Genomic DNA, 12,680 nt, shown 5'->3' with positions numbered 1-12,680 from the left:
ACGCCCCCCCCCGGCCCTTGCCTCACCTGGGGGGGGAGCCGCTGCCTGCCCCAGTGAGGTTCCATTGGCTCCGGGACACTGCTCTGCTCCCCGGCCCTGATGCCATGTGCCTCCTCACTCCTCGAGGTGATGCTGGGGAGCAGAGCAGTGTCCTGGAGCCCGTGTTCCCATACCTCCAAGTTCGTCCTGGCAGGGGAGCAAGCTCAGCAGAGACATGTTCTTCCCCTGCTGGCTGGTGATGCAGTTAGTGCCCCCTCCAGCTGAGATCAGGGCATTACTTGGCTTTTAAAAAACTCAGAAAAGGAAATTGGTGCAGACGGAGTGAGGAGAGTGGCACTCAGTCCATCTACAGGTGTAGTTTGGGGAACCCCAGCAGTGGGAGGTTCACCACACCAGCTGTTCCACCAAAGCAGGATCCAAGGAGGTGCGGTGGGGTGTCACAACATCCCCAGCAATGCTGAACATCTTCTCACTTGGAACACTGGTTGGTGGACAGGACAGGTGTTGCTGGTCCTGCAACATCTGGCTGTGACTTGCCCAGTAGGCCAAGGGGTCTCAGTCCAGTGGCTCCACATCTTCAGTGAGATAGCAAGCCACCAAAGCTTCGGTGCTACCTGCCCAAGGCTGGGGTCTGGTGTGTTTGGACCCCAGCATTGAAGCCATGCCCATGGCCCACATAGGCAGTGGCTGGGGTGGAGGAGACTGGCTGGTGCTGGCTCCAGTGCTGGTACCAGTGCTGGTGCTGGGAGTGCTGGCACAGGAAAGTGGATCCCCCTCTTCCACATCCCCTCGTCTCTGCACTTCGGCCTCCCTAATTTTGTTCACCAGCACCAGTGATCAAGGGTTTTGAGGCTGCCAGTGCACATGGTCCTCTTCACCCTTGGGTCGTACATGCTCGCCATCATGTGGACTGTACTGGACCACAAGGGATCCAAGCTGTCTCCTGATGACCTCCTTCAGCCACCTCACTAATGCCGGCACATCTGGGGACAGCGGCCTGCCCCAGCCAGGAACATTGATCCCCTGGAACTTCTCCATTTGGGTCCCCAGTTCCCTCACTAGGGGGATCACCTGGCTGAGGAGGGCATCACCAGCACTAAGGGTCTTGGTGGCCTTCAGGAAGGGCTTGAGGACCACCAACATCTGGGAGATAGTACCCCACTCAGCTCTGTTCAGGGGCACGCTGATCCCAATCTCCCCAAGTAAGGCCATCTCATGGACAGCCTTCTGTTGCTCCACCAACTTTTGGAGCATCAGGTATGTGGAGTTCCACCGAGTCTCCACATCCTGCATGATTCTGTGCTGTGGGATGCTCAGCTTTGCCTGTTTCTCCCACAACATCTTGCCCCTCTTGATGCTGTGGTGGAAGTAGCCTGCCACCTTCCTGCATTTTGAAATCAGCTGGTTTGTAGCAGCTCTGGTGGTGGCACCATCACCAGCAGCCCTGTCCCCCTCCAAGGCATCCCTCACTATGAGGTGCAGCCTGTGTGCCACACAGCGGATGCCAACAAAGTTGGCATCATGGACAGCCTTCACCATATTGGCCCCGTTGTCGGTGACCATGAACCCGCGGTGAACTCAGCCTGCCCAACAAGCCACCCCTGCACCATGTGGTTCATGGTCCCCATGATCTCCCTTGCCATGTGGGATTCATCCAGCACCTTGGCTTGCAGTAGAGCCCACCAGTAGCCTGACTCATCACACCAGTGCCCCATGAGGGAGGGGTAGGCATGATCGCCACCCCAGCTGCCCCAGATGTCAGAGGTGAAGTGCAAGGCTATCTGCAGCCCTGCCATGCGCAGCTCCTCCCTCAAGTACTCCTTGCATGCCTCATACAGGGAGGGCACCACCTCCCTGCTAAAGGTGGTGGATAGTGGTGCATGCGGGCACTTTGTAAAATGGGGCCAGAAGTGCTATGGACTGCCTAAACCCCAGCTGCTCAACTAGGGAGAAGAGCTGGCTATCCAGAGCAAGCATCTCCCCAGTGCTCTGGGTGATCTTGCTTGCCTTGGGAATGCACCCACCTTTCTGTCCACCTTTCCCTCACTGGTCCAGGGTGGCCTGCCTCTGCTTTGGGGGGAAAGGGGCTTTGGAGCAAGCGGGGGACCTCCCTTTTAGCACACTTGCACTGGTGCCAGGCTGAGCAGGAAGAAGGGCAAGGGGGTGATGCCTCCCCAGATGCAGCAGCATGCCCGTGGTGGAGAAGTGTCTCACATCTTTGCCATGGCTCAAGTGCCTTTGGCAGTGCTGGCAGATGGCAAACCTGGTATCATCTGCCACCTGAAAATCATCCCACACTACACTACTCCCCCGTTTCTGGGTTGAGGGTGAGGATCCTGCCTTTTCCCCTTTCTCAGCAGGCTGAGGCTCAACACCAGTAGGAGCTGCCTCAACCTACTTTGTATGTAACCCTCAGCTGCCACAACCTCAGCTTCCTCCGAGATGCTGCTTTCCAGAGGAGAGCAGACAAGTTCAACTAGTACTGAACCAGGAAGCCACAATGTCTCAGTCTGAGCGTTCCTCTGTCACAGAGTTGCTGACGGGGAACAAGCTGGGAAAAGACACAAAAGCCTCTGTTTGGAGGCATGTTATGCTGTTTCTAGTCCCACCCCACAGACGCTGCCATTGGAAAGGCAGCCAGGGAGAAATCCTTCTCACTGGCCACCTACAGATGTTAGTCTTCCCCACCGCTCCCCCTCCCTCCCTCCCTCCACCACTTCCCCTCCCTCTTCTAACTGTAAGGCAAGCTATCCAAAGCGTTCAAAGCATCCGAAGTGCATCCGAAACGCTTTGGACACTCCAACCCACTTCGGATAGCTTGCCTGAGCCTGCACTTTGGTCCGGGCATGCCGCTTCGGACGCCGAAGTGTCCAAAGTGGCACCAGATCCAAGCACAATCCGAAGACTCACACAGCCCTAGTGGATCCAGCATGTGGTGGGGGGTGAGGGACCATGACCCCAGTCTGGCCCTGTGACATTCAGCCAGCCCATAGGATTCAGATGAGTTTGACATCCCTGGCCTACACAATAAGGCAGACCAAGAGCAGCAAGTGTTAAAAGCCTGCTGGGCTAAAGCTTTGGGGAAGATGCCAGAATACATCAAAACATCTGGAATTTATTCAAGCACATCCTGAGATGGAGAGAATCAGAACAAAGTGGGACAGTAGATAAGGAAAGCATGCAGGATGGTATATTGACACCTGATACCACAGATGCAAGTGGTTCATAGGAATGCTATACTTAAATAAGTTAATAAATCAGTGAAATGTAAGGTACAGGGCAGCAAATGTGATTGATCATTTGTGGACAATAATGCAGACTTGATGTAAATGCTTCTAATGTATAAAATGATTTGGGTAGATAAGTACTTTGGATTTGTATGTAACCCTGAACTATTCCTGCTCTGAGCCAGTACAATCACCTGCTTGACAGTACAAATACAGGCTATGCTAAGTTCACGCTCACTGAATAGCTGCTGCATGCTCATTTGATCTCATTTGATCCTAGCAGGTCCCTGGAGGAAACAACAAACTGTATAATCCATAGTGAATTCAGCATCAAGAAGCCCCAGTCAGGTGAGGTAGGGAAATAACTCTCAAGTTACTGTTGGGGAAATTCATGTAAAGTTACTTGCCCAAAACCAAGCCAGAGCCTGTGGAACAGCTGAAAAGGGAACACAATGACCTTCCACTGTGCTCTGACCACTCCCCACCCAGACCTAAGGTAGAACCAAAGGATCCTGTTTCCCAAATGAAAGACCACTCTTGTGTCCCACTCTCAGGCAGTTCCTACTGAGGGCAGGATGATCACAGATCAGGGGCCTGAGGTCTTCTGTTCCCCAGTTTCATCACAGCAGCTTTCATCTCCTTGTTCCTCAGCGTGTAGATAATGGGGTTAAGGAGTGGGGTCACTGTGGTATAGAAGACAGCCACCACACCATCTAGTGGATGCCGGGACCCTGGCCTCAGGTAGATGAAGACCAGAGGGACATAGTAAGTCACAACCACAGCGATGTGAGCTGCACAGGTGGAGAAGGCTCGGTGCCGGCCCTCAGCAGAGTGGATCTTCAGGATGGCTGAGATGATGTACACATAGGATGTCAGGATCAGCAGGAAGCAGGTCATGGCCACAATGCCAACATCAAGGAAAGTCACCATCTTGTTAAGTGCAGTGTTCCCACAGGCTAGCTGCAGCACATCCGGGATGTCACAGAAGATGTAATGTATCTGGTTTCTCCGGGCATAAGGCAGGTGGAAGGTGAGTGCAGTCTCTATCAGTGAGTGCAGAGAACCACCCAACCAGGTCCCTGTGGCAAGACCTAGGCAGGTGCGGCGGCCCATAATGGTGCCATAGTGCAGTGGCTTGCAGATAGCCAGGAAGCGGTCGTAGGCCATGACTGTGTAGAGGAAGCACTCTGTGCAGCCCAGAAAATGGAAGAAGAAGAGCTGTGCCACACAGCCACCAAAGGAGATAGCCTTGCCACCCTCCATGAAGCCAGAGATCACCTTGGGCACCACCACAGAGGAGACCATTATGTCCAGGAAGGACAAGTGGCAAAGGAACCAGTACATAGGTTTGTGCAGCCGCGACTCATAGACCACTGCCAGGAGGATGAGCAAGTTTCCACCCAGTGTCAGCAGGTAGAGGAGGAGGAAGAAGAAGAACAAGGGCAGCTGCAGCTCTGATGCATATGGGAGACCCACCAAGACAAAATGAGTCACTTTCGATAGGTTTCCGCACTCCATTCCCGCTGTGCACATTACTGAAGGTGATAGAGGGAGATAATTTTTAGCAAGCATTGGAATGATGGGCAAGATCTCCCTGTCTCTTTGCAATAAAAAATGCTTCTGTGCAGGAGTAACAATGGAGTTTAGCAGTCCCGGGCTCCACATTCCAGGGTCCAACCATGGGACCCTGTGCTGATCCAGTCCAGAAGTCTCTCCGTCTATGAAATATGTCATCTGTTTCATTTCTCCTTCAGCTCTGATGCATCCTTTCTGTTTACAACTTCTTATAACCTTTTTTCCTCTCTTTCTGGCTATGCTCTCTCTTCTTCCCCAGGGTCACTTACAGCTGCCCTACTGTTAGACTGTTTATATCCATGCTGTTTTTAAACTGCAAGTGATGCCTCCCAGTGGAAAACTCCAGTGGGATTCATTATAAATAGGCAAGGCTGTTTTGGGCAAAGCAAAGGAAAGAGGGCATTAATTTCAACTGTCAGGAGAGATGGTGGTTCTTGCATGAATAGATTGTGCTTTCAAGTTGCCTTTACTGGCAGCAGTGAGCATTACACCCAAAGCCTTGCGTTTGATTAGTCTCAAGTAGCGGTTCTTTTAGAAAACATCGCTCCCTTTTGTTCTCACCCTGGCTTCTCTCCTAGGCACAAACCTTAGGGTCAGCATCAACGTGACTCTACTGGTGTGAGGTGTTGGGCTGCCAGGGGGAGGAGTGAATGACTAGCTAGCAGGCACCATCTGCTCGGAGTCAGTGATGAACCCAATACCTCAGCAGAGTTCTGGAGATGCTGATCTTCAGAGAGCGGGGCAGCGTGGGAACGCTATTCCCTCTCTCGTGTCACACAGTATGCTGGCAAAGGTCACAGTTCAGATGGGAGACATCCTTTGGGCTCCATACAGTGTGATGACCTCAATGTCTCATTCTGGTGGCAGACGGGTCACCATTCACAGCCATAAAAGGTCTCCTGGCATGTTTGTAGAAGCAGTTTTTCATTGTCATGTTCAGGCACGATTCCAATGCAGTTAATGATAGTGCACTTACACAAACAGATCTAAAACGGTGTGGCCCATATTCCAAGGTTGTGAGCTAAGCAGAGAGTAAAGAAAAGGGATAGGAGGCTTTTAAGGATATAATTTCTCCTGCATGTGTCACTCTTCTGTGTGACACTGGACAGCAGTAACAAGGGCTGGATTCAAATTTAGGGGTTTTACACAAATTTGCAGTTTAGCTCAACTTCCCACTCAGAAACTTGGGAAAATAAATTGTACCTCAGTGTTTCAAAGTGAACAAAACTTCCCCAGTCACAAGCAATATCAAACAGTAATAGCATGCATTAAAGGGAACATATACACAATAAAGAGCACCCGGTCTGTTGAGGACTAGCTCAAACTGTTAACCGTGTGGCACAACCACCACTATCAGAATCCTTGCTCAGTTCCACACATGGGTAACTTGGTGGCTAGGTAAGGTCCGACCACTTCCCTGTCCTCATGCAATGCTATAGTTCACCCCTTAAAGAACAATGCTAGTTCTCCAGCAGAGGACCCTTTTGGCCTGTCACAAGAAACCCAAGGGATCTCTACTCCCTATCCCAGGTGCTAGGAAGGGAAACTCACCTAGGGCTGCTGTTGGGGGCTTTATTACCTATGTCAGCCAAATTGTTGAGTGCTGGGGGGGAGAACTGCACCTATTACTCCTCACCACTGGGTTCAGTGCTATCACTCCTTGCTGCTATCAGGAGTGGGGAATGAGGGATCAATGATGGGGATTACTGTTCCTCATCAAAACCAGCATAAAAAGCAGTGCTAGTGTTCATGGTTGCCATCACTCCACACTTGCTATCACTTCTTGCCACACCAGTGACTACTGCTGTGCTTCTGAAAATTATGGCTGCTTGTTGTTCTTTTCCACCATCAGTGACCAGCAGCTTTTCTTCAGGCTTTATAGATAATCTCAGCACTTTTAGGCATTGAATAGTCCAGTAGAAGGCTTGAGGGCTTCAACGTTTTTTCAAAAAGAGCAACATATAGATTTGTACCCCTGGTACTTTTTATTTGAGGATTCATGGTCAACTGTAATATCATCCAGTGGATATGTCTCATCTAAAGTCCCTCCTGTTCTTCAGTGGCAACCTTTACTCTGGATTCAAGGGTCACTCCGTTACAGACTACTACAGAGATCACAATGAGTGGTGATGCCTTGGTGACTTCTATGCAATGTTCTCCTGCAACATATGTGCTCTTATCAGTTTTGGAAAGTTGGGGGTGGCAAAATAAAGACTTGGGGTCATTTGGTCCTTTGCATTCATATACTTTACTCACAAACAGTAACATCAGACAATAGTAGCCCTCCATCCCTCTGAACACTCATACTAATGAGGACATGCCAAGAAGGAATACACAAAGTTCCCATGACTGAATTTCTATAACATAGGCAGGGGTATACCTACGTGCTCCTCCCTAGATTCGTTGATGGCTCCTGTCTCCTCGCTTACATCAATCAAGTGTATCCTCAGTCTTAGGATCATTAACTTCATTTCACATTCTTACTCCTGCACAGAAGCAAATTTTATCACAAAGAGACACGGAAATCTTGAGCATTGTTCCAATGCTCGTTAAAAATTAGCACTCTCTCTACCAGATTTTTGCATCCTTTGGAGACTTAAAAAACCTTTTAAAATCTTAAAATCTCCAAAGGATGAGATTTTAAAACTTTTAAAATCTTCCTCCTTTACCTTTGTGCTCAGGCACGTGTCTGTCTCTCCCCTCCCTGGTTCCTTCCCTACCGTTGCTGCTGCTTTCCCCTAGGCTGGGATAGGATAAAACTTCGAAGTGTCTCCTGGGTTAGGCTCAGCTGGAAGCAGTGAAAGCAGGAGAGACTGTAGGCAGGCTGCCGCTTTCCTGTGCCTATTCCCTGGAGACCAGGCAGGGTTGGGGACCCAACCCCTCTCACTGCTACAGTTGATCCTGTTCCCAGCTCACATGCACACCAGCTGGAGCAGGCAAGGGTGGAGTTGAAACTTCCATGCTGCAGGACAGTGAGGATAGCAATAACAGCAGGAGGGGAGAAGAGAGGAGGGGAGGGGAAGTGCCTCTGAGTGTAGAAGGGAAGGTGGGGATTCTTAAATGTTTGGGGACTTTTAAAAAGTTCCCGTAGGCTGCTGTGGTAGGGTGAGTCCCTATCATTTGAAGGGGAGGAGGCTCGGAATAGGGATGCAGCCACCCTTTCACTGGGGGAGGCTGCTCCTGCCGTCCCTTTGCCAAATCCTGGATCCAACCCTGAGTGCTGCTATGAGGGTGGCTGGAGGCCAAGATTAATGACCTAATGTGAGTTAGTACCTGAGGGCATGGGTAGGGCCAATACGGCTGAATCACATAGGCTACATATAGATCCAAGGGCACAAACAGCTTCGCAATGTAAAATACCGTTTCCACGTGTTAGCAATAAACACCTAGGATTCTGGACTAGCCCAGGGATTGACACGACACCTCGTTTGACGAGTGACAGAAAGGCTTTATTTACTACTCTCAGGAGGTGATGCGACTCCACCAGATTGTAATTAGTTACATTACGTGACATGGCTACCCGTGACTGGTATTCGGTGATGCAGTGGCGGAGGAATGAGACCTTAACCTGCACTATCATGCGGACAGTGCGTGATCGCTAGTAGCCTAACCAATCAGAAGTTGCCCCTAGAGCGTGACTGGCCGGACCAGCATGCTGAGGCCTCCAGAATGTTCCATCAAGGGGGGACCCTGATTGGCTAGGGAGTCTATAAAGGGGACTGCGCGCCTCAGCGTAGGGTCCCCAGACGCTCCCGAACTCAGGAAGACAGCCTGATCACCTGTCTTGTCTGGACAGACCCCTAGGCCTCTAGCTAGATTCCTAGCATAGGCTACCACAGCTTATAGCTAGACCACGTGCAATCCGGAACGCCCTGCGTGTTGCCCAGCTAGGCATCATACTTGTACTGATAGTATTTGCAGCTGCAGTCAACCTTCACGATTACACCTTGCTTGTTACTTGCCGCTACCCATCATCTGTTCGTTCTCCGCACCACGTCATCTGTGTCCACCTGCTACTGTAAATAGTCCTTGTAATTAGTTCCTGTATTCAACTCATTAATCATCTTGTTGGTTTATAAGTAAATTTATGAATTTTCTTCACCTACTACTTGTCGCGCTTTTTCCTCTCTCACACTTGGCATCCCCGAGTGTGTCTGGGTTGGTGTCACTACTCAGTGCCCCACTCGACACGCAACTGAGGCCATTTTCCAAACACCATCCTTGAATTATGGCCCACATGGCGACGAGGCTGGGATCGCCGAAGGAGCGAGAGAGGAACATTAGCTATAAGGTGATGATTTCTCACCAAACTGGAGACAAAGAGACAGTCTGTTTCTCTTCAACTTCTTGAGTAAGTCAGGTGCAGCAGCAACTGCTGTCAGAGAGATTTCTCACTCTTGAAACGTGCGCTGTTTGCTGCTTTACTGCCTTTTTATACCCTAAGTTTAGCATCTTTAAAGCATTCTTTCTGATTAAAGGGTACTTTTCTGTAATTGCTGCTGCAAACTCCAAGGGCAAGAAGGAATGGGCCGTGGAGGGCCTAACTCCGGCCGCATCTGCCCGCCTAATGTCGAGCCCAGCAGTGAGGTATCGGCCTCATGATAAAGCCCAAGATGTAATTCCCTTTATAACACCGAAAGAAATCGCCGACAACAAAGATAAAGACCCCAGACGAGAGTATGGGCAGGAAAAACATACTAAATCAGGAGAAGACATCTGTCACACATGGAGAATGTCTCGTCCTGCACATAAACACGAGTTAGTCGCAAAAGAAATATTTACCATACTAATTAATCAAGGATAGACATTTCATATGGTTACACACCAGACAACTAAGTGTGCCTGAAATCATCCTGAATATAGCAAGATAAACGAAGCAATACTTCATTATTCCTTTTCAGATGGCCTAGCCATAAACTTGCATCCTCTTGCAATATGCTGTTAGCATCAGTATTCTGTATTTTAACTTTTGTGAGTAGGCCCAAGCTTAACATGAGTTTCAGAGTTATCACCATGAAGGTTTGGCAGGTGGGACCATGAGGAAGTTACCCTGAAGATCATAGGGAAATAGGTAGTTCTGCCTCTAGTGGGTATTGCAGCCACCCTTGGAGACCAGTCCTGTGTTTGAACAGCACCCTGCACCATGTTGTCTCAGTCCAGGACTGGAGATTCTGGACACAGGCCTCAAGCAAATACACGTAATAATATTAATGATACTAATAACATAAACACCATATTTACTTGCATACCACATCCAACTTTTGTCCTAAAATGAGCTTCCTCTCTTAAGAAACATCCCAATTTTGGAAGGCTGATTTTTCTTTCTTGGAATAAAAGCAGGATGGACTAAAGCAGGGGTGCTCAATCTCCTGCCCACAGGCCAAATCTAGCCCACAGACCTATAATAACTGTTATGTGGGGCTCTCCAAGGGTCTGGGTATGTGGTGGTGAGTGAGTGGTAGCAGGATTACTTTATATTTCTCTGTTGTCAAATTTCCATACCTGTGGATAACCTGGCCCTCCACACCAGATTATTCTAGCTTGCTGCCAGATATAAAACATGGGCAGTACACAGCCAGATCAGGAAGGCACAGGGCCAAATTTGGGTGGCAGGTGTCATGCAGCTGGATGTGGCAGGGGGGTAACACATGGCTAAATCAGGGTGGCAGGCATCATTAGGTCAGATCAGGACAGTGTGCAGTCAGTGCCAGCAGTGGGAAGCATGAGGCCAGATTGGTTTGGTACACAGGCATATCAGGGCAGCAGACAAAGAGAAGCTGGACTGGGGAAACATGAGATCAGACCCACAAACAGACCACTCACAGGATCTGGCCCATGGACCAAGACCATGCCACTAATCTGACAGTGCCACAAGGCTGGGCACTGCTGGATTAGGCAGCAGATTTTTATTTATACCAGAAAGACATGGCAGGAAAGATTAGAAAGTCCCTGTAGGGTGGAGTCAGCATGGTCATGGAGCCCTAGGGACATCACGGCCATCCCTGGGGACCCCACATCATGACACCCAGCAATTTCACATTAGCTACAGCTCCATTGAACCAATGGTCCAGATCACTATGTGTAGGTGTGGACTTGATTTTGCAGTTTGACCTCAGCTGGAATTTAGGCAAGAAATTGCATAAGCTTATTACTGCTGGGTTAGGCAATTGCACTCTAAAACCAAGAACAGGTGTCTTAAAACAGGAGGTTTCATTAGAGTAAAGAGCTGGCAAGCCTGGGCAACAGGGTTGGGAGGCATGAACTGGGAACAATGATTAAGTCAGGAAGCCAATAAATAGGACTAACAAAATGAGAAACAAACAGGCTGGAACAAGACATCAGCAGCCCAAGAATATATACAGAGGTATGTGTCCTGTTAAGTATCCTGCTGGGCACTGAAAGAGCTTCTGTTTATAAACAGACAGCCATGCCCATGCACGTAAAAGGGTGGAACTAACTTACTGGTCGGTCAGCTCCCTGACGCCTGACATAGATAATCTGTAGGGACCTACTCAAATCACGATTTTACAGATTTTATGGAAATCACAAAATCTGGCATTGCTGCTTGCCTCCTCAATTTGGGTAGACCCCCTGTCTTCTTTGATCTAACACTCTATGAGTCTATTTATTATGAAAGTGTATGGGCAAGACAATAATAGACAGCAGGGTCCCTTAACTCCCTTTCCTAGTGCTCATTGTGGTGGACCGCATATATTGACTCATGGGCCTTTAGAACATACCTCCATATCCAGAGATAGCTGCTGAAGGGATAGCTACAAGGCTGTGAGTGCATTAGCTGATGCAATTGCAACTAGGGGTCTACCCAAAGGAAGGATGCAGATGGTCCTTTGCATGGGCAGATGGAAGGGCCAGCCTTCATTTTCATGGGTTTATCATGGCGGCTCCCCCTCATGACTCTGATTGGCTGAGGGGCCCTGGTAATCTCACTCCTCACCATTGATTGGTTGTGAGGTCTGCCCATCATGTGGCTGGGCCTCTTGCTGCCAATTGGTGGAGGGAGGGGGGACAGGCAGTCCTCTCAGATAATCAGCAGTGAGGGGCAAGGTCACTTTAGGCTCCCCTTTGTACCGGTAGGCTTCCTCCCCACATCTCCCCTGATGGACTGCCTGGAAGGCCACAGTGGCCATGAGGGCTGGTGGCTCCCACTGGAGAACTAGTGTTTTATTTTCAGTATTTTTGTCTTTTTTGATGCATTTTGCAGGCATTGCCTGATTTCACAGGCAATGCCAGATTTCATGATTTCCACAAAATTGCAACGTGAGTAGGTCCCTAGTTATAAACTAGCAGACCATGGTGAAAAGTAATCGCACACCCTTTTTCACCTAAAGAAAGGGACACAGGAAAATTTCTGGGTATGCCATAAAATGGTGTTGAAGTAGACAAACACAAAAGGGTTCAGAGATAGCTACATAGTTTGACTGAGGTCTTAAAAAGGAGTCCGTGGTAAGTGGACAGACATGGGAGATGTATCATTTGTATGTGTCCACAGAAAGTGATTGCCCACAAGTCAGTTTTCTCAGAGCCCTTTTCACCTCCTTGTTCCTCAGTGTATATATGAAGGGGTTCAGCACAGGTGTGCACATGGTGTAGAACACAGCCATCATCCCATCAGAGGCCTGATTCGAAGTGGGTCTCACATATATGAATAACCCTGGTACATAGAACAGGAGCACTACAGTGAGATGGGCGCTGCAGGTGGAGAAAGCCTGCTGCCTCCCCTCCGCTGTGCAGATTTTCAGGATGGCAGAAATGATGTAGGTATAGGAGATACAGATCACCACAAAGCAACCAGCTGCCACTGCACCAATATTAGCCAGGATGACAGCTTGGTTGGTAGCCGTGTCAGCACAGGCCAGC

At 49.4% G+C, this 12,680-nt stretch overlaps 2 protein-coding genes across 2 annotated transcripts in view; both read right to left on the bottom strand.

The window, feature by feature from the left end:
- Window positions 1-3,806: 3,806 nt before the first annotated feature.
- LOC102374130 (olfactory receptor 10G6-like) lies at window positions 3,807-4,745 on the bottom strand. Its single transcript, XM_006038976.1, has one exon. It carries the CDS (start codon window positions 4,743-4,745, stop codon window positions 3,807-3,809), a length of 939 nt encoding a protein of 312 aa, XP_006039038.1.
- A 7,048-nt stretch (window positions 4,746-11,793) lies between these two features.
- LOC102373124 (olfactory receptor 10S1-like) overlaps window positions 11,794-12,680 on the bottom strand; it is a 6,582-nt gene continuing 5,695 nt past the window's right edge. Inside the window, exon 2 of the mRNA XM_006038974.3 lies at window positions 11,794-12,680. This exon is cut by the window's right edge and continues 588 nt beyond it. Coding sequence (XP_006039036.1) covers window positions 12,293-12,680 — 388 coding nt within the window. The 3' untranslated portion in view covers window positions 11,794-12,292.

Source organism: Alligator sinensis, unplaced genomic scaffold (genome assembly GCF_000455745.1).
Source record: "Alligator sinensis unplaced genomic scaffold, ASM45574v1 scaffold2515_1, whole genome shotgun sequence".
In the NCBI taxonomy this organism is placed as follows: domain Eukaryota; kingdom Metazoa; phylum Chordata; order Crocodylia; family Alligatoridae; genus Alligator; species Alligator sinensis.
The sequence above is the reverse complement of the archived record's forward strand: the minus strand, read 5'-3'. Positions and strand labels throughout refer to the sequence as shown.

What these genes read in the sequence shown, in the direction of transcription:
- LOC102374130 (XM_006038976.1), bottom strand. Translation starts at nt 4,745, where the DNA reads ATGGAGTGCGGAAACCTATCGAAAGTGACTCATTTTGTCTTGGTGGGT.